At 41.3% G+C, this 22,539-nt stretch overlaps 1 protein-coding gene across 3 annotated transcripts in view; it reads left to right on the forward strand.

Annotated features, from left to right (window-relative positions):
* The window catches only part of SPIDR (scaffold protein involved in DNA repair), a 198,365-nt gene that overhangs the window by 98,690 nt on the left and 77,136 nt on the right, over nt 1-22,539 (forward strand). For all 3 annotated transcript variants that reach the window (XM_070747729.1, XM_070747730.1, XM_070747731.1), the window contains exon 9: nt 17,057-17,270. In XM_070747729.1, the coding sequence (XP_070603830.1) occupies nt 17,057-17,270 (214 nt within the window). The remainder of the gene's footprint in view (nt 1-17,056; nt 17,271-22,539) is intronic.

Here is a 22,539-nt window from a genome sequence, read left to right on the forward strand (position 1 = left end):
TAGAACCATGAATAAAGTTGTTTGAGGAAGTCTGGCTGTCTTATTTATATTTTTCTTCCTAGCCTGTTCTCCTCTTATAAAGAAGGAATAGAAATGTGTAGAGCTCTTTCAGGTATATAGTTAATTTTGTTAGAGCAGCAGCTCAAGTTAAAAAATTGAATGCAACAATACTTGCAAAAATAATAGTTGTACTCATGGTGTTTGCTATTTCTTGAAAAAAAATCATCAGGCTTATAGCTGTTTGGGGCAGCCTTTTATGAAAGAGATTAATATGACAGGCTACAGCTGCTATCGCAGTCAATTAGTTCTTCTGGAGACTGGAATTTCCAGACAGTTCTGAACATTGGGAGGGGAAAAGCTCTGCTGACGTCAGGAACTGCTCCTGGGAATGTTTTGCATTCCTCTTCCTGGCAGTGGTCAGGTGGCTTCCAGCAAGAAGGAAGGAACAACCTCTTCCACAAAGGAGGGAAATATTGGAAGAGGGGGAGGCGGAGAACAGCTTATAATACAAGTATTGTGGAGGAGTCACTTTTATTGTAAGCCAGAATTAAAATTACAACCAGATGCCTTGCATTTAAAAGCTGCATACACGTTTAATGCATCTATTAATGTCTCTAGTGTTTGGAGTATTTGGTTGTCTGCCACTTTTTAATCTCATTGAGCTGTAGAGAGAATGAAAAAAAGTTCAGAAAGACAGGTTTATTACAGAGCTTTTCATTTTAGAGCACAAATGAAAAAAAAAGTTACTTAATGCAGAAGCTGATTATAATATTAAACAACCAGCACGAATGATTCTGTTTCTCTATCAAAGCACATATACCCAAACATAATATTTATTTCTGTTAAATAATATATTTACGCTGCCGGGGTAAAATATACTTACCTTTTCTACCGTCTTGCTAATGTGTGAGCGCGCCATCATCTGGACATGTGCAAGCCTTCTGCGCATGCGCAGAGGATCAAAACCAGGAAGTGATGACCTCCCGGTTTGGGAGATGCACAGCCTCCTGTGCTGGTGCTATCGGCTTGCCGAACCACCTGCTGCCGGTGTTACCAGCATGCACGAGCCGGATAGAGCTGGCTGTATTTCACCCCTATTGTGGTGCCCTAAAAAGTTATACACATGCCTGTACAGCTGCAATAGTCAGTACTCATAGTATTATACCTCCATTTATTTGCAAAGTTGCAGAGCAAAAAGGTGAGAACTAAATAGAATAATATGTACTATCTGTAGTGTATCCAGTAAAGCAGCATGTATGGTGAAGACTATATTAGCGGTCAATATTTGTTTGTTTGTTTATTTGATTTTTATGCCGCCCTTCTTCTTAGACTCAGGGCGGCTTACAACATGTTAGCAATAGCACTTTTTAAACAGAGCCAGTATATTGCCCCCACAATCCGGGTCTTCATTTTACCTATTTCGGAAGGATGGAAGGCTGAGTCAACCTTGAGCCGGTGATGAGATTTGAATCCCTGACCTACAGATCTACAGTCAGCTCCAGTGGCCTGCAGTACAGCACTCTACCTGCTGCGCCACCCCAGCTCAACATTGCTGTTTATTACAGAACAAATATTGAATGTTCACTACAGAAAACTCTTTTTAAGAGATTTGCCATTTCTCATAGTTGCTGTAAAGTTTATTGGGCAGGTGAAGTCTATGAATCTGTCAATATGGCATATAGCAGTGATGGCGAACCTATGGCAGGGGTGCCACAGGTGGCACGCAAGCCGCTGCCCTAGATCAGCTCCAATGTTCATTTGTGTGCTGGCCAGCTGATTTTTGGCTCGCACAGAGCCTTGCCGGGGGGGGGGGAGGATTTTTAGCTACCAGAGAGCCTCTGAGGGGACGGGGGAGGGCGTTTTTACCCTCCCCCCCCCGGCTCCAGGGAAGCCTTTGGACCTTGGAAAAGGGTGAAACACGAGCCCACTGGGCCCACCAGAAGTTGGGAAAGAGGCAGTTTCCAGCCTCCAGAGGGCTTCTGGGGGGTGGGGGAAGCTGTTCTTGCCCTCCCCAGGCATTGAATTATGGATGTGGGCACTCACACATGTGTGATATGTACGTGTCCGCTCGTTCGGCACCTCAGGAAAAAAAGGTTCGCCATCACTGGCATATAGAATACACGAAGGGAATTATTTTACACATTCTGCTTGAGTGTGGACTATGTATTCCACTGTTTGTTTTCTCTTGTTTTGATCTGAAAAGGAACGTTGATGGGATCAGCTCTGGGTTTCCCCCCACCCACCCAAATTACAGATACTACTATCTTCTCATTATATGATCATGTTGTTACGTGTAAATAAATAAGGATCTCAAGTTAAGAGTCTTTTAAATGACATCAATATTGTTATTTAAAAGGCATTAAGCATGGTTACAACCCATGTTTAACAGTAACACAGAAAGTATTCTATTTAAGAACATGGACTGAAAATAATAAACTGAATGTTGAAATTCTGAAGTGTGAATTTTGGAAACAACATTTAAATATCTGTTCATTTGTGGCAGTTAAGTTTTGCATTATACATTGATTTCTATTTACATTATGAAAAATGATGAAAAGATCAGGTTAGCTGTATTAATAGTACTGCACTGTTCAGTGTTGTGAAATAATAGTCAATAAACTGAGAAACAATCTAAACACCGGAGATTATTTGTAGGAAGATTGTCTCTTTAGAGGATTTTGTAAACTGGGTAGATGCTTTGACTAATTATTATTGATTTTATTGGACACAAGTGGTCTTGGTTACTTAAGTGGCCTTATCAGCTTAGATTAAACCAAGGATCTACTGGCAGCTGGCCAAGTGGAGGTAGTCTGCTATAATTGCTTCTCCTTGGTCTTGGTGTATTTCAGTTGTCTCCATCAAAGCTGCTACTGGAATTCTATCATGGCCTGACTTTGACATTTCTTTCCTGTTTCTCTCCGGCCATCATTAATTCTTCTTTTGTGTATTTCTAGACTTTCTGAGAAAGTCTTAGGAGAAGATGTTCTGCTGAGTTGCCATTCAATTGCAGCTGTCTTCTGCTACTAGTACCTGGCATCGTCATCTGTTCCAGCATCAATCTTTGAGACTGTCAAAGGCCTGCTGTCTAGCTGCCTTACAGCTGCTGTCACTTGCTCCAGCAGGCTCTTAATGTGGACCAAGGGCTGCCTATTTTTCCCTCTTCTTTTCTTACAGAAAACTACAATATATTACAGTATCATCCCTGCTTTCCACTTCATTGCAGTCTCTCTTCTGGTTACTGGTGTTGCCTTCTGATGTTGCTACTTCTCTAGGTTCCTTTTTGCTGGCCTGAAGCTTTTCATCCTTGTTCCACTTTTCTGCAGTTAGCAGACAACATTCGGGGGACAAGCTTCTCAACAACAAAGGAGACAGAACTTCTTTACCAAAATAATTGATCACTAAATGGCAATTGAGCTGTTGATTTGGCGTGTTTCTCAGTAGTATTCAGGTAGAGCTCTTAATAAACATAGTGAGAAGAACGGAACACGTAATTCTGCATGGTTCTATTGAGAGAATTCATTTTAACGTTTATTGCTTATTTAGGGCAAGTTTGGTGTAGTGGTTCTGGTGCTGGTCCTCTGTTAAGGCATGAAACCTTCCTAGGTGACTTTGGGTCAATTACTTTTTCTTAGCCCAGCCTTCCTAACAGGACAGGGTAAAACAGGATAACGGAACACTATGTACACTGCCTTGGGTTGTACAAAATAGAGGCAGGATGTATACTGAATAATAAATAGAATGAATTGCTTGGGGAAGGTTACCTTTTCTCATATTCATCTATTGCATCATAGTCATTAACCATTTTCTTCCAAAATCCTCTTCAAATATGATGAGTCATAATGCTACAAAAAGATTATTCGAAAGCTGTCATCTCTTATAGAATTAAGTTCCTCAGAGAACCTTGTCTAAGGTTGTCTTGTCTAATATTGTCTAATATCACACTTTGTCAGTGCTGGATGAATTTTTTTTTTTAATTTGAGATTTTAAGAACAGTTTTGTGCTCTTAGATATTTCACTTTTAGCGCTTTTACCTGCAGTTTCCTGTTTTTGTCCATTTTACCTTTAATTATATTTCACATGTTTAACTTATTTATTCATGTGGTTATTTTGAATATGAAACAGTTAACGTAGAAACTGCGTCCAGTTAATATATTTCTTAGGAATTGACAGTTATCATATTTAATTGTTAAACATATACAGTGGTACCTCTACCTGAAACCTCTACTTAAGAACCAGGTGTTCAAGATTTTTTTGCCTCTTCTTAAAAACCATTTTCTACTTACAAACCCGAGCCACCGGAAAAGGCAGGGTGAAGCCTCTATGGGGCCTTTCTAGGAATCTCCTGCAAGGAAACAAGGCCGGAAAAGGCAGGGAGAATACTCTGTGGGGCCTCTCTAGGAATCTCCTGGGAGGAAACAGGGCCAGAAAAGGCAGGGAGAAGCCTCTGTGGGGCTCTCTAGGAATCTCCTGGGAGGAAACAGGGCCGGAAAAGGCAGGGAGAAGCCTCCATAGGGCCTCTCTAGGAATCTCCTGGGAGGAAACAGGGCCTCCACCCTCCCTGTGGTTTCCCCAATTGCATAATACATTGATTCCTATGTGAAAAATTTCTTCTTCTTACAAACCTTTCTGCTTAAGAACCTGGTCACTGAACAAATTAAGTTTGTAAGTAGAGGTACCACCATACATTAGATTTAAGAATCTCTGTGAGAATTCTAATAGTTATATAATCTGATACTATTCTAAGCAGCATTTAGTGATAAACAGAAGGCATTCCTGTTATTTTTCATGCTTCACTGTAGCATTGCATTTCTGCAGGAAGAGAACGGCTGAAAACAGTGCGGTTGGTACCTTTCCAAAACCTTAATTGAGTGCTTATGTGACTCCAGTGAAATGTGCCTAACTGTATGTATTTCCTGGTATATGCTGAGTTGAATTTTCAGTTTCCTGCTATATGGGAGGAGTTTACACTGAGGAATTTCCAGAAATGTTGAGAACTGCTGACTCATAGTACACAAGCAAGTGATCCAACTGAGGTTAGTTTCAGGGAGGTTTTGGAGTTCTTGGCTGAAGCAAGTGAAAAGTATTGCAATACATACAGTTTTATTTTTAGCAAGGTAGTGGGGAGGCTATGTTTCTTAGCATAAAATGATTGCTGACCAACATTTCACAGTTTGTAAGATATTTTCTTTATCTATTTTTAGCATTTGGAAAGCCAGCTGCTTTGCTGAAATTATTGGTCTTTGTTGTTTTTCCTCAGGCATGTTCTAAGACACTGTCATGGATGCCTTGACTGTTTAATCCTATTTAAGGGTGGCTTTAAATAAGCGGTTATCGATATTCCATTAAAATTATGTGGAATTGTATTATCTACTTGTTTGTGGTTTATACATTTCAAAAACTGTTTTGTTCTTTAAAAAGAATAATACTGTAAAATATTGTCTTTCCTGTATTTTATATAATGTGTGGTGAGGTGTTAGTACTTTATTACTCAATGTTTCCAAAAGCATAAATATTCTAATACAGTGTTCCCTCGATTTCTGCTGGGGATGCGTTCCGAGAACGCCCGCGAAAGTCGAATTTCCGCGAAGTAGAGATGCAGAAGTAAATACAGTGATCCCCCGGTTATTGCGTCCCCGACCATTGCGAACAGGGTAATTCGCGATTTTTCAACCCGGAAGTCAAAATACCATCTACGCATGCGTGCCGGGCACGCATGCGTAGATGGCAACCGGGAGATCAGCTGCTGGGCGGCTTCCCTGGGTCTTCCCCCTCTTGCTGGCGTCAGCGAGGAGTTTCCCCACCGCCCACGCAAACTCCTCGCTGCCGCTCGCCCGCCCTTCGCCTGCCCACGCCGTTCGCTCCCCCCTCTTGCTGGCGGGAGGGCGAGAAGCCCTCCCCAGCACCCGCTCGCCCGCCCTTCGCCGCTCGCCCGCCCTTCGCCGCTCGCCCGCCCTTCACCCTGGCCGCTTCTTCCCAGCGGAGAAATTCCAGCCCCCACCTGGTCCCGCCCGATCCTCCTCCCTGAGGCAGCTCGCCCTCCCATGGCCGCTTCCTCCACCCTCCATTGCAAGCCCTCGCCACCGCAGCCAACGCGCGCTGCGATCTTCAAACCCGGCTCCTTTCGGCCCAGCATCCCGGGCCAAGCAGCTGCCTTCCGTGACTGAGCCTGGCTCGCCCGGAAGATCGTAGCGCGCGTTGGCTGCAGCGGCGAGCGAAGCCAAGCCGGCAGCAATGTCGCCGCTGGTGCAGCCAACGCGCGCTACGATCTTCCGGGCGAGCCAGGCTCAGTGACGGAAGGCAGCCGCTTGGGCCGAGAGGAGCCGGCCTTGATCCGCTGAGCCTGGCTGGCCCGGAAGATCGTAGCGCGCGTTGGCTGCACCGGCGGCGACATTGCTGCCGGCTTGGCTTCGCTCGCCGCTGCAGCCAACGCGCGCTACGATCTTCCGGGCCAGCCAGGCTCAGCGGATCAAGGCCGGCTCCTCTCGGCCCAAGCGGCTGCCTTCCGTCACAGCCTGGCTCGCCCGGAAGATCGTAGCGCGCGTTGGCTGCAGCGGCGAGCGAAGCCAAGCCGGCAGCAATGTCGCCGCCGGTGCAGCCAACGCGCGCTACGATCTTCCGGGCCAGCCAGGCTGTGACGGAAGGCAGCCGCTTGGGCCGAGAGGAGCCGGCCTTGATCCGCTGAGCCTTCACATTCCTCCAAGTCATTTCGCCGCTCATGTCCTGGCTAAACCGGGCAGCAGGAGACAGGCTTTGAGTTTTGGCTGCGGGGCGAGGGAGTTAGGAAAGTCCTACTTCTCCCCCCGCAGCCAAAACTCAAAGCCTGTCTCCTGCTGCCCGGTTTAGCCAGGACACGAGCGGCGAAATGACTTGGAGGAATGTGAAGCTGAAACCGGCCGGTTTCAGCTTCACATTCCTCCAAGTCATTTCGCCGCTCGTGTCCTGGCTAAACCGGGCAGCAGGAGACAGGCGGTGGGCTGGGAGCCGCAGGCGAAAGGAGCTCGGGCATTGTTCTCCGGACCCCACCCGCAGCCTGGAGAGGGAAAGGGCCGCCGCGGGGCTGAGCGGGCGGGGTCCGGAGAACAATGCCTGGCGCCGCGCTCCGATGCCCGAGCTCCTTTCGCCTGCGGCTCCCAGCAGCACTTTGAATCCAGCAGCTTCTGCTGGATACGGGCGGTGGGTGGGACGAGCGGCGCGGAAGCCAGGGGCTGTGGCAGCTCGCCCCCCCATCGCCCGTATCCAGCAGAAGCGGCGGGATTCAAAGGGATTCAAGGCTAACTTCTGCGCTTGGCTTGAGGACTCAGCTCGGAAGCTGCACGGGTGTTTTAAAAGGTCTCCGCCGGCATGGGGGGCTTCCTACCACCTCCCGAACCCCCACTTCGGGTTTGGGGGGGTGCTAAGAAGCCCCCCATGCCGGCGGAGACCTTTTAAAACACCCGTGCAGCTTCCGAGCTGAGTCCTCAATCTTCGGCTCCTCGCTAGCGCTGCGGAATTAAAAACACCATCTGCACATGCGCAGATGGTGTTTGTACTTCCGCAGCGCTACTTCGCGAAAACCCGCTCGTTGCGGGGGTTCCTGGAACGGAACCCTCGCAACGAGCGGGGGATCACTGTACACCATTTTTGGCTATGGACAGTATCAAAAGCCTTCTCTTAACACTTTAAACCCCTAAATTACCATTTCCCATTCCCTTAACAACCATTTACTCACCATTATTACTGGTACTCACCATTGAATAAGACACTTAGTGATCCTGATATTTATAAACATAATTATTTATTAACAATAATCATTTTTTTTGTTATTTATTTGCAAATATTAGTTTGGCGATGACATATGATGTCATTGGGTGGGAAAAACCGTGGCATAGGGGGAAAAACCGCGAAGTATTTTTTAATTAATATTTTTTGAAAAACCGTGGTATAGGCTATTCGCGAAGTTCGAACCCACAAAAATCGAGGGAACACTGTATAGAAAAAGAGCTCTCAATAATGAGGGTTGCATGCAATCCTATTCAGATATTTATTGATTGATTGATAGATTAGATTAGATTAGATTAGATTAGATTTGTATGCTGCCCCTCTCCGGAGACTCGGAGCGTATGTCACACTGAAAATAATGGGACTGTTAACTCCCAAGGACAGATGAATAAGGCTTCAGCCTTTGGATTTTTTTTTTTAAGTCAAAGGATTTTTTTTTTATAGTTTGTTCTTCTACTGAAGTGTTTACCCAGTCATACTTTGCAAACACACACATAAAACTCAACTCAAACATATATTTAGGAGTCCCTATCTAATGTTTGTTTTGAATTTCTAAACAAAGCCCACTCCGATATGTTCTAAACAAAGCTCACTCCGATATGTTCAGTGATAATTTCAAATGAGCACAAATATTTGGCCACTATTACTCAAAGAAAAGAAATGTTTTATTGAGTAGAAACTGAGCTTTTCTGAGGGATTCAATTTTCAAGAAGAGGCTTGAGCTCCATTATTACATTGTTGGTTACAGTTTTTAAAACATGTAATTAAAATTACACATGTAATTGTAGAATGGATTACTGAATTATCAATCTATATAATATACAATTATATAATAGTACAATTAATATTTGTTATGAAACAGAATATAATTTCTTGTTCATATTCTCTTATTCACACACAAAGTAGAAAGCAAACAGAAGAAATGGACCAAATGTTCAGAAAGCATATTCTTTTTAAAATTGTTTAAAGATTGTTAGATTCTCTGATATGAATGAAACTGAAGTTAATTGTTGCAAAACTAAATCTATTTGATTTTAGGGAATTATTTTTACATTTGGATCTCATTCATTGCATGCTGAAATCTGGTCTACTAGCTGCAATGGTCTAATAATTCCTAGGCCCGCTGGAGGGAAACAAAGAATGAATCTGACTGAACACAAATTGTGATTAAGCCCTACATTGTGGCAGTAAGAGCAGCAAAATGTCAATTTTTCTTCACAATTATTGCATTTGTAGAGTGTTGCCTAACACTCCTTGTTTAAGGTCATCTGATCCATCCATGGAAAGGAGGGCTCAGATGATCAGCCTCAGGGCCGTGCAGTGGAGTTTGTGCAAAACTTGATAGATAAAATTGGTCAGATTCTCTCTCAGTTTGAATCTAAGCATGATTTAAATCTATTACATATGCCTAGGAACACAGGCCCTGTTACCTGGGACAAATTGGATCTTGTTAGACTTGAAGAAGTGGACAGGGTCTTCAGGATTGTCAGAACAACTACTTGCTGCTTAGATTCTTGTCCCTTATGATTATTGAAAGCTTTCAGGATGGTGACTTCTAGGTGGTGTATGCAGCAATTAATTGCATCACTGCAAGAGAGGGATACCCTTTAAGGAGGCCAGAGTCCTCCCCTTACATTAGAAACCATCATTAGACTCCTCCTTAACTAGGGAATTTTTGTCCAATTTCACACTTTCCCGTCTAGGGATGGGGGATAGTTCATCCATCCTTGCTCTCCTTCACTTCTTGGCAGTTTTCAGTACCATCAACCATGGAATAGCTGTGGGATTTGGAATTGGGGGGTGCAGTGTTGTGCTTTCTCCATGACTATTTTCAATTAGTGTTGATAGGGTGCAAGAAGTCCAGCTTGCTTCATCTATTTTATAGAATATCTCAGTGCTCAGTGTTCTCTTGGCTCCTTTTTAACAGCTACATGAAACCACTGGTGAGATTATCTGAGACCATGGAATGAGATACCATCAATTTGCTACTGATGCGTAGCTTTACATCTCCATCTTTTGTGATCCTAGTGATGCTGTTGTTACCCTTTTGTGGTGCATGGAGACCATGGAGACCTGGATGAGGGACAGTAGGCTTTAGATGAATCCTGTTAGATGGGGTCATGGTTCCTGCTTAAAGAGCACATGGCAGTCATGGCTAGGAGAACCTTTACACAACTTCATGTTGTGCACCAATTATACCTTTTCTGAATTTTGAGGCTCTTCCTGCCTTGCTGATCATCTCTTGTTTGGATTACTGCAGCACACGTACATGGAGCTACCTTGAAGACAATTCAGAAGCTTCCATTGGTCCAGAATGCACCAGTGCAGATAGTTTAGGAGGCCCCTACGATGGCATAGGTAACACCACTGTTACGTGAGCTGCACTAATGTTGGTTACTACCTTTAAAGTCCTCTATGGCATCGGGCCAGGATGTCTGCAGAATCTTTATTTGCCCAATGCAATTGGCCCATCCCACTGATGATGTCAGAAGGGATTCCATCAGTTAAGGAATTTCAGCTGGTGGAATTCAGGAGAAGAGCCTTTTCTGCCATGCCCTCTGCCCCATGGATCATCTTTCCAGAGAGGAAATGGAAGTGAGACCTGTTTCCTATCCTTTAGCCTTCACGAAAGCCTTAAAACATGGCTGTATCAGTTGGCTTGGGGTTCTGAAGGAGAAGCTATAAGCTAGAATTGGTTGGTGCAGTGTGGTGAAATCACTACCCTACTACTACAAACCCAGGGTTTTAATTTAATTTAATTTAATTTTAATCTTTTTAATATTTATAATTGTTTTTATATTTTCATATTTTATTTCGTTTTAAGCTGCTCAGAGTCACCTCAAACTGTGAGCTGGACAGCAAATAAATTTAATATTATTATGATAATGAACAATTCTATAAAAATGTAAAAGATTAACCTATAGAGCTAAGATAGTATCTATCAGTGAGATTATTTTACTTCTGGGTTTTTTTATTGTAAAAATACTTTCTGATGTTCTATCTAAACTTTTGAAAAGGACCATAATTTCTTATTCAATCCAAAACTTGAGATGTAAATACTAAAAATGGGGATGACCTATAGCAATGATGGCAAACCTATGGCATGGGTGCCACAGGTGGCACACAAAGCCATATCTGCTGGCACGTGAGCCGTTGCCCTAGCTCAGCTTCAACATGCATGTGTCTCCCAGCCAGCTGATTTTTGGCTTCGGGAGAGCCTCCGGGGGGATGGGAGAGGACATTTTTAAACCCCCCCCCCGGCTCTAGGAAGCCTTTGGAGCCTGGGCAGGGCAAAACACAAGCCTACTGGGCCCACCAGAAGTTGGGAAACAGGCCATTTATGGCCTCCAGGGGGCCTCTAGGAGGTGGGAGAAGCAGTTTTCGCCCTCCCCAGGCATTGAATTATGGGTGTGGGCACTCGCGCATGCACAATAGTGCATGTACACACTCTTTCGACATCCGAGGAAAAAAGGTTCACCGTCATTGACCAAGAGTCTTGATTTTACAATTGGCATTTTTTTAATTAATCAAAACAGTTGATTGAGTTTTGATTTTATTTTTTTAAGTTTATTAGATTTGCTTTTTCTAAAATTAAAATGTTTCTTTGACGTCACAAAAGAGTTGCTAAGTGGAAATGGATCATATTTGTGAATCTGTTAAAAGAAGAAAATGTTCCTTCACTAGGTCTATACAAAAAACTTAATAGTTTATATCAGGTTATTACATAAGTAGAAAGAATAATAGTCCTTCAAAGGTATACAGAGTTAACCTGTATTTACATAGTTAGCTTCTATACAAAGCTTCTGGTCCAAAGGGTTTTCTGCTTTGGCACGCTGCAATCTTTGCAAGAGTATGCAGTATGTTGAATGTAGAAAGAACATGCTGTTTTGTCAGTGTTCGGTGTAGAGCTTGGAATTTGTTCAGAGAGGAGGAGCAAAATTCATAAACCAAATGTCAAAAATTATGTTTTTATAATGGGTACACTCTGTAGTTAAAGAACATCCAAAATTGAATTTTAAAATACAGTGGAACCCCGACATAAGAGCTGCTCTACTTAAGAGCAACTCGAGATAAGAGCTGGGAGGGGAGAGATATTTTTGTTCTACTTACAAGCCCAAATTCGAGATACAAGCGCCAAGGAGCTGTCTCCTGAAGCCAAACGCTAACTTCCGCGTTCGGCTTCAGGAGACAGCTGCGAAGCGGCGCGCGTGTTTTAAAAGGTTGCAGCCGGCCTGGGGGGCTCGGGGGGGTGCTTGCAGCTTTCTTTCTTGCTCTTTTTCTTTCTCTCTTTTACCTTCCCTTCCTCTATTTCTTCTTTTCTTTCTCCTTCCCACCTTCTTCCCTCCCTCCCTCCCTTCACTCATTCCTCTCTTACTCTCCCCTTTCATAAGTTTCCTTGCTTCCTTCCTCTGTTCCTGTCCCTTCCCCCTTTCTTTCTTTCTTGCTTTCTTGCTTTCTTTCTTGCTCTTTTTCTTTCTCTCTTTTACCTTCCCTTCCTCTATTTCTTCTTTTCTTTCTCCTTCCCACCTTCTTCCCTCCCTCCCTTCACTCATTCCTCTCTTACTCTCCCCTTTCATAAGTTTCCTTGCTTCCTTCCTCTGTTCCTGTCCCTTCCCTCTTTCCTTCCTTCCTTCCCACCCTCCGTCCATTCATTCACCCATTCCTCTCTTGATCGCTTAAAGCCGGTCCCTGGTGCAAAAAGGGTTGGGGACCTCTGTCCTACAGGATTGGGTGGCAGAGAAGTTGAACATATGTAAATTTAAAAGTTTAAGAAAGTTTACAAGTTAAGTGAAAGAAACTTCATTATTCATTTATATGTACATGTACATTTCTTCATTAAAAACATGTCTTTCTGCATAATTTAGACTAACTTTGTGAGTTTTTTGAGGGCTGGAACCAATTAAAATTATTTACATTAATTCCTATGGGGAAAAGTCGTTCGAGATAAGAGCTGCTCGACTTAAGAGCCCAGGTCCGGAACGAATTAAACTCGTATCTCGAGGTACCACTGTACAGGCCAAATAACTGATTTTTAATTGATGTAGTGAATAGTCACAATATAGTCATAAAATAATCTAGGCTTTGCTGAGAAGCAGAGTTTAGAAATTTATAACATTCCAGTTGTACTTAGAAGAGAAAAACTAGGATGAGCAGGAACATTCCAGCATTGGCAAATTTAGCAAGTTTTTGCTCTGTGTCACATTTGTTTTGCAAAAAATCTCAAGTTGCTATAGTAGTCATGGCAAGTAATATGTTCATTTGTGCCAGTGATTTTCTTTAAATACAAAGACTTGCTAATTTATATTATAGTCACGAACTATAGAATATCTCCATTTGTGCTTTTCCATCAGTTACATTACAGTTCCATAAAGTTATGACTGGTCTTCCCCTTTCTAATCATGTTCTAAAGGATTATCTGTATCCAGTTGTTTCCCTCCTTCAATCCTATTATTTGTAGGAGAAAAAACTATTGTTTTTATTTCATCTCTTTCTACATTTTCCAGCTTGAAGATGATGATAATATTTTATTGATTAGGCATGAAGCTATGTCACATTACAAAATACAAAGCAATAATGAGACCATATAAAAAAGAACAGTAGAATAAATTTAAAAAATTAGAAATAGTATTTCTGTATCACTTCTCCAATGTATTCCAGTCAGAGCTACATATACACTTCTTATTTGTTCTATTTTATTCAAGTGAAAGACCCTATAGTATGTCATATTTGGATTCTATTCACATATAAAATCTATTGTTCTAAATGAGTGAATACCAATTAATTGTTGTCTAATCTAAGAACCAAGACATTGATTTCTTTTTGCTATACAACTTGTATTCAAACAACAGGTTTGATAAGGTGTGTATGAAAAGAGATGGGGGGATGGGAGCATATTAATATCTATGGAAGAAACTTATTTTATATTTTAGCTTAATTAAAATAGGTCTAATATTATTGGCCTAAAGCTTATATCATTAAAGATTCTCTTGTTGCTGCCAGAACTATTCATTTATCTGCAATACTTGAAAAGGTTTTTAAATGTACTTCCTATAGAGGGATGAATGGCACCTATTCTAAGAAAAAAAATTAAAAATAATCTGTCATGTTTTCAACTATTAATTAAAACTGCTAATTTTTCAGTGTAAGATGGGTGGCAGCTAAATTCAATAAATAAATAATATTAATTTTGATGTTTACATATTGACTATTCTAGGGGGGAAAAGGAAATAGTTTAACAAATGGATTAAAGATTTAATTTAATTTAATAGGACTCAGGGTGATTTTAAAAGGTTTCCTTTTAAAAGTTATTCAGCAAAACTTGATTTTTAATTTTTGGATAAAGAGTGAAATCCTAATCACTTTGTTTTCATCTATTTAGACTAAGACTTCTCTTGATTTTAGTTTTCTCCTCTATTTCCAGTATTTGATTTTTTTCATGTAGCCTTCTTTAGTAATGACTTTGACTTGCCCCACTTCTTACTGATCATATTTTGTAGGTTTGCTGCACCCATTTATTATGAGATAAATGTCTGTATTTTGTTGACAGGTTGGCCTTGGTTCCTCAATAATTAGTAGGTTTGTTGGTAAGGAACAATATTTCTGTTTTAAAGCTTTTTATATAAAGTATGCTTCAAATTACAGTGGCAATGAAAAGTGTTCCTCTCACATGAAATCGAATGCCTTTTTGTATATTTTCTTAAATACTCATGCATTCATTGTGTTTGCTATTTGGCCACTTGCCGTCTTGGGAGTATTGTAACTAGCTAAATGAGAAGAATTCCTTGTGAGCATGGTATCCTAGAAGAGATTAGGTAAGAGAGAGGGGAAATCCCCTAAAGATGAATCAGTTCATTTACATTTTATGCAAGAATATGGCTCTTAGTTCACCAGATGATGTTCCCTTAATTTCAGCTGTTCTTACTAAACCTATTGAGAATGTCAAAAGTGCTGCTTTTCAATTTCCAGGTTAGTTTGTTTGACATGCTAAATTAAATCTTGTATTAAAAACATACCTAAACCCCCAAAATTCAACAAGCTACGACAGCAGTCACAAGATTAGTGTCAGTATGTACAATTTTTCAACCACAAATTGCAGATCATCCCTCTTCTTGATATAAATCTGACTCCTGATATGTTGGTGTGAACAAGTATTCACTTTAAGCTATGATGAATTCTCTAAGGGCAATCCTAGAAAAATTGGAAAGGCAGAAGAAAATAATGATCAGATAACAATATATACAAAGATTGTTTATGTTTTCTTTGCAAAAGCAGTGTGATTTCTGTTGGATTCCATGTTTCATCCATTTGTGTGCCACTATAACTAATTGCTACTGCTAGCTTTGTGAACACTTAAATAAACATCAGTAATTCAAATAGTGGTTATCAAACAACTGGCCCAGTGGATATTAGTTTGTTCCAACTCTTGTTGCATCATACAGCTTTGGTTATGCCGTAGGACATAGGTTGTGGAATATGTCATAGAGCCTAGAGCACTAAGGGAGAATCTTCTTTTTGCTTGAGTGCCAAAAGGGCATGTGTGCGTGCCCACACCCATAATACCTTCATGCATAGTTCTCTCTAAGGTGCGCAGTGGGCTGGAGCGCACTAAAAAAATGAAGCCTGGTGCACGCTTTTCTATGGCAGCTCAGTGAGGAGGGTGGCGGAGGCCCACCACTGCCGCCACCACCAGGTCTTTGCCGGGACCGGCAAAGCGGCGTTTCACTCATCCTCCTCCGCCTCCTCCTCCTCAGCAGCTCTGCAGGGCTTTGAAATAACGTCAAACCCTGCGCCCAGGAAAGTGGCGTGTTTTTCAAACGTGCCGCTTTCCCGGGAAGCCGGCTGCCCCCTGCCGCCTGGTCCTCTCCACTGCCCAGAGAGAGAGAAAGAGAGAGCCGCTGTGCTGGTGAGGGGCCGGTGGTGGTAGAGGCACTGGCGGTGACGTCACGTTAGTGTCGCTCTCAGAGACCATGGACGGCAGAGAGGGTTGCGACGGCTGGTAAGGAGGCAGCCAAAGGGGGGGGCTGAAGGGGGGAGCCGGCTGTCCAGGCGCCAGGAGTCCGGTGGGTGTATGTGGCCAAGTTCCTCCTGTGTGGGCTTCTCAGGTGAAGCAAGCAAGAGAGAGAAAGAAAGAAAGCAAGAGAGAAAGAGAGAGAGAGAAAGAGAGAGAGAGAGAGAAAGAGAAACAAAAAAGAGAGAGAAGTGATTCTTGATTTAAAGCATACGGTAAAAAACACCCAAATAATAACAGCCCCCAGTCCTCATCTGTTTTTGGAAATGATTTAAGAGTTTCTCTCTCTCTTTCTCTCTCTCTCTCTCTCACACACACACATACAAGGGAGGGAGGAGATGGATGGAAAAAGAGAAAAGTGAGAGGGGCAAAGAATGAGAGGAAGAGGGAGGAAGAGGGAGAAATGAGAAACAAATGAGAGAGAAAAGGGGGAGGGAGGGACAGGAGAAGTACCCCAAAATGAGATAATGGTAGAAATTTGAGGAGGGATGATTGATTATTAAATATGGATTGACTATGGAATGGTGTTGTTTAATATTAGGTGTTGTTTAATATTAGGATTTATTAATTCATAAAATTCGATTAGAATTATACAAGTATATAGAATTACATAGGTAAAATTAATGGAAGATACGTATGATAAATAAGGGGTTTATGATATGTACTGTATGATTTTATGACTTTGCATTATGAATTTAAAATATACTTGAAAATGTAGAAGATTGACGAGAGTTAATAATAGTAAATGCTAAGTGCCTGAAAATTATTTGAGCTTGGAAATATTGAATGAAATTACAGAAAAGTAAATATGGAAATATATTAATTGATGCATTGGTGTTCAGATAGATTTCCATAGTATTATTAGATTACTATAATACTATGATAAATATTTAAGAAATGAAGATTTTAAAGTATGGATTTATTAATAGTTGTGTTTTTGGTTTTGCTGGTTGTTTTAGTTTTAATAGTAATAGATTTTGGTTTTGTTTTATTATTAATTTCTTTTAATAAAAAAGAAGGGATTTTAAAAATTATTTATTTATTTATTTATTTATTTTTACTTCTATGCCGCCCAAGCCCCGAAGGGACTGCCGCTCATACACTATACTTTTCTGTCCACACCAAAAAAAATTAGAGGGAACACTGCCTTCATGTCATTAAAACAAATAATTTTCATTCAGTGTGTTTAATTGCAGAAAAGCAATTGATACATAAAACTGAAGCAGATCATCATTCAAAATAATGATTCAAAATAATTTGAAAGCTAACAAAACGTATCCTTTGTTTCAGGCAAAAACTCTTTCTGCAAAATGAAAATATTCCAGTTATCCTGAATACATATTTCAGTCAAAAGGCCACTCTTAAAGAATCAACAGATATATCTACTGATATAGACAAGCCCCGCTTGCAAGAGCCAACGCTTGCTAAAAGGAATGTATCTTTAGCCTGGGTATTTAATTTATCTGATATAAAAGACAATTGCTCTTTAACACCTGCAAATCAGGTAAGGTTTATTTTGTGATTTAATGCGTTGTAATAAATTGATGAATAAATGTTTGAAAATAATGGACACAAGAATTTGTATTTGTTCCCATTTGAACAATGTTTGATAGGGGACAAGTTTCATGTAATTTTTACAAGCATTTTTCTCCTGCAGTCTTTAGTATAATTGGTCTTCATTGACCAGCAACTGTTCAAATTCAGGGGGAGCGGGGAGAGGAAAGGCTGAAAGAATTGCACTTGTGACTCATAACTCTGCCCATTCACATATCTGTGATCATGGGTGTTGCCATTTTGACTTTTTGTATTTTATTTATTTGTTAAAATTTTTTATCCCATCTTTATTGCTGTATTAGTAACTCAAAAGTGGCAAAAATATCTAATACTCCTCCTTCCTCCTGTTTTCCTCATAACTACAACCCTGTGAGGTGGGTTCGCCTCACAGTGACTGACCTACAATTATCCAGCTGGTTTTCATTCCTAAGGTGGGAGTAAACACAGTCTCCACAGTTTCTAGGCGAGCACTTTGCCAAAAGAGAAAAACTGTTGTTTGAAAAACAAATTGAAATCTTTTAGGGGCAAAAATAACAATAAAAAACTTACTATAACGTGGTTGCATAAGTGTGCACTTATGCACACTTCTTATAAGTAGCAATGTTACCAGTTAGGTCCCACAGAGTGGATCTTCTCTGGGTCCCGTCAACTATCGACCATGGTATCCTTCTGCGCCGGCTGGAGGGGTTGGGAGTGGGAGGCACTGTCCTTCAGTGGTTCTCCTCCTACCTCTCTGGCCGGTCGCAGTCGGTGTTAGTGGGGGGCCAGAGGTCGACTCCTAGGTTTCTCCCTTGTGGGGTGCCTCAGGGGTCGGTCCTCTCCCCCCTGCTATTCAACATCTACATGAAACCGCTGGGCGAGATCATCCAAGGACATGGGGTGAGGTATCATCAATATGCGGATGATACCCAGCTTTACATCTCCACCCCATGCCCAGTCAACGAAGCGGTGGAAGTGATGTGCCGGTGCCTGGAGGCTGTTGGGGCCTGGATGGGTGTCAACAGACTCAGGCTCAACCCGGATAAGACGGAGTGGCTGTGGGTTCTGCCTCCCAAGGACAATCCCATCTGTCCGTCCATCACCCTGGGGGGGGAATTATTGACCCCCTCAGAGAGGGTCCGCAACTTGGGCGTCCTCCTCGATCCACAGCTCACATTAGAACAACATCTCTCAGCTGTGGCGAGGGGGGCGTTTGCCCAGGTTCGCCTGGTGCACCAGTTGCGGCCCTATCTGGACCGGGACTCATTACTCACAGTCACTCATGCCCTCATCACCTCGAGGTTCGACTACTGTAATGCTCTCTACATGGGGCTACCTTTGAAAAGTGTTCGGAAACTTCAGATCGTGCAAAATGCAGCTGCGAGAGCAGTCATGGGCCTACCTAGGTATGCCCATGTTTCACCATCACTCCGCAGTCTGCATTGGTTGCCGATCAATTTCCGGTCACAATTCAAAGTGTTGGTTATGACCTTTAAAGCCCTTCATGGCATCGGACCAGAATATCTCCGAGACCGCCTCCTGCCGCACGAATCCCAGCGACCGATTAGGTCCCACAGAGTGGGCCTTCTCCGGGTCCCGTCAACTAAACAATGTCGGTTGGCGGGCCACAGGGGAAGAGCCTTCTCTGTGGCGGCCCCGGCCCTCTGGAACCAACTCCCCCCGGAGATTAGAACTGCCCCTACTCTTCCTGCCTTCCGTAAACTCCTTAAAACCCACCTTTGCCGTCAGGCATGGGGGAACTGAAACATCTCCCCCTGGGCACGTTTAATTTATGCATGGTATGTCTGTGTGTGTGACTGTTAGCATATGGGGTTTTTTAAATATTTAAATATTTTAAATTTGTCTGATTGCTTATGATTTGTTTTTTACATGTTGTGAGCCGCCCCGAGTCTTCGGAGAGGGGCGGCATACAAATCTAAGTAATAAATAAATAAATAAAATAAACTAAAGAATGTCGCTTGGCGGGACCCAGGGGAAGAGCCTTCTCTGTGGCGGCCCCGGCCCTCTGGAACCAACTCCCCCCAAAGATTAGAATTGCCCCCACCCTCCTTGCCTTTCGTAAGCTGCTTAAAACCCACCTCTGCCGTCAGGCATGGGGGAACTGAGACCCTCTTCCCCCTAAGCCTTTACAATTCTATGCATGTTATGTATGTATGTACGTTTGGTTTTTTTATATTAATGGGCTTTTAATTATTTCTAACATCAGACTACTATTGTACACTGCTTTATTGTTGCTGTTAGCCGCCCCGAGTCTCCGGAGAGGGGTGGCATACAAATCCAATAAATAAATAAATAAATAAATAAATGTCTCTTTATTCAAAATTAATCAGTCACATTCAAATTAATGTTAGATAGTAGTCAGTACATACCTGCCATCAATTAAAGTGACTCTCATCAAACCTAAATAAAGTTCAGCTAATCTAGTAGGATTTTTGAGGGGAACAGGACGTATACAGGTAGTCCTTGACTTTTTAAAGAAAATTTATTTATTTATTTATTTTGTCCAATACACAATGAGAGTTTTAGTGGGTATATATACACACATAGTAAAATACATGATGAAGGTTATAGAGGAGATACTCATAGTAAAATGTATCTAAGAAATAATAGAAAAGAAGATTACAACAATGGATTTAATGGCCATTCAAAATTACAATGGCAATGAAAAAAGTAGCTTTTGACATTTTTCACGCTGTCAACAATTGCAACATCTCCATGGTCACATGATCAAAATTCAGACCCTTGGAACCAGCAGGTATTTTTGAAGGTTTCAATGTCCCGGGGTCATGTGATCACCTTTTGCGACCTTCTGACAAGCAAAGTCAATGGGGAAGCCAGATTCACTTAACAACCAGGTTGCTAACTTTTGAACCAGAGTAATTCACTTAACAAATGTGGCAATTTGGGACTCCGTTATTATAAGTGGAGGACTACCTATATTCATTTGCCTCTGACAACAGAAGACCTGTCTACAAAGAGCTTATAAAGCATCAAACGGATCTCCTTGTAGGAAGATACCAGTCAGGAGAAGAATGTTCCAAGGCATTGGATATACTATGAAACACAATGAGGACAGTCATTAACAAATGGAAAAAATACAATAATATTACCAAGAATTAGATGTCCCTCAAACTTGATTAAAAAGAAGAAAACTGACCTGAAAAGTTGCCAAGAGGCTATAATAACATTAGAGGAACTGCAGAAATATCTATAGTTGTGTGCTATACGTGACAACAATTTCCATATTCTTCATGTGTCAGGCCTGTGGAGTAGGGTGGCAAGACAGAAGCCTTTCCTTCTAAAAAAAATTTTTAAAATCCAAGTGTGGCTGCTACAATTTACAAAAATCTACATCGAGTGCAACAAAAGTATTAGGGAAAAGGTGTCATGATCTTATGATACTAAGTTGAAGTTTTTGGCTATAATTCCAAAAGGTATGTTTGGCATAAAAATAATTGCACATCACCAAAGGTATACCATACTCACAGTGGAGCTTGGCGGTGGCAGCATTATTCTTCAAAGGTTGTTGTTTTTTTTCAGCTGGAACCAAGATTTAAATCAAGATAGTCCAGTTCCAAATAGCAATAGGTTTTGCTGCAAAATCTTCAGGTGTCTGCTAAAATGCTGAAGATGAATAGGATTTTCATCTTTCAGTAAGGCAGTGACACAAATTGTATCTCGAAATAAAAGAATGGATTCCCTAGAAGAGGATCAAAATTTTGGTCTGTCATAGCCAAATCCTGGGCCTGAATCTGATTGAAAATCTGGGATGACCCAAAGAGCAATTGCCCTTGGAGTCTGAAAGATTTGGAGCATTTTTTCAAGGAGGAGTGGGCAAAGATCTCCAGGACTATACTGATAGGCTCTTATCCAAAAGAGCAAATTCTGTCATAAAATCAAAAGATGCTTCAACAAATATTAGTTTAAGGATGTGGAAACTTATACAACCACATTGTTCTAGGTTTTTATTGTTATTTTCCCCCTAAAGTATTTCAGTTCAGTTAAATTGTGCAATTTATATATTATATTAAATATAGAAATTATGAAGTGATTTGTCTTGATCTGATTGTTTTACATCTCAAAAACCTGGGATTTTGACAGGGGTGTGTAGAGTTTTTATATTCAGCGTAAGTTGCAATAAAAATTGCATGTGATCTACAGAAAGTTTTCTTTTGTTACTCTCTTCCAAAATTTTAATGTATTATTTTGTGATATATTTTAAAGAAATCTTACCACAAACTTTGTTTATTACTGGTAATCAGTTTGGAGAATTTAAATATAAATACAAATGCATTTTGTAGGAGAAAGATACAAGGTAAATTTGGAAGCTTTAAATATATAATTTTCGACATTGAGCATGTGTTTATTTATAAAGCTCCATTTTCCCAAGATATAGTTTCTTTACCAGGAATTAGCACTTTATTATTATTATTTATTAGATTTGTATGCCACCCTTCTCCAAAGACTTCCTCCTGATTCAAATGTATTTACTGATTTCTTCATTTGAAATTCCCTCCTTTCTCAAACAGTCCACATTTAAAAAAACAACTTTTACAGAGTGGTTTAGAGCTGTGTTTATAATCTTACTTTATTTTACCCTTGCAGACTTTTTTCTCTTTCCTCTAGCTAGAAAATGTTTTGGGATAATAAATAGCCAGAATAATTTACTACAGAAGATAATTAGTCTAAAGTAGTACTGGCAGATCTATTGACTTTGTGTGGCTCATAGAGGCCTGGATAACAAACCTGTCCTTTTCTTAAATCCCTGCCTATGAGAGAAGACTTAGGAAGCAAACCGTCATATCACTGAAATAATCTCTTGATTTCTGCAGAAGGACATAGAACAGTGGTCTTCAAATGTGGTATCTATAAAATTTGTGGACTTCAATTCAAGTCTTAAAGTTGCCGAGTTTGAAGACCTCTGATATAGAAGCTAGTGATTCCATGCCTTTTTCTCTATAAACACAGTTCATCAGGAGTGGGTTCCTCCCGGTTCGGACTGATCACCTGAACCGGTAGCGACCTGCTGATGATGTCACAATGGCATCACGGATCCAGTTCAGTCAGTGCCAGTCCGTGGATGCAGCCATCTTGTTTTTGCAATTTTTTTCTCAATTTTTTACTGTTTGGAAGTTTTTTCCTCTGCTGCTGTTTGAAAAGGGGCCATCCTACCCAGCTCCAAGTTTATACTTACCTGTATTCCTTTGCCTGAAGTACAG

The sequence above is a fragment of the Erythrolamprus reginae genome, chromosome 3, assembly GCF_031021105.1.
Source record: "Erythrolamprus reginae isolate rEryReg1 chromosome 3, rEryReg1.hap1, whole genome shotgun sequence".
NCBI classification, from domain to species: domain Eukaryota; kingdom Metazoa; phylum Chordata; class Lepidosauria; order Squamata; family Dipsadidae; genus Erythrolamprus; species Erythrolamprus reginae.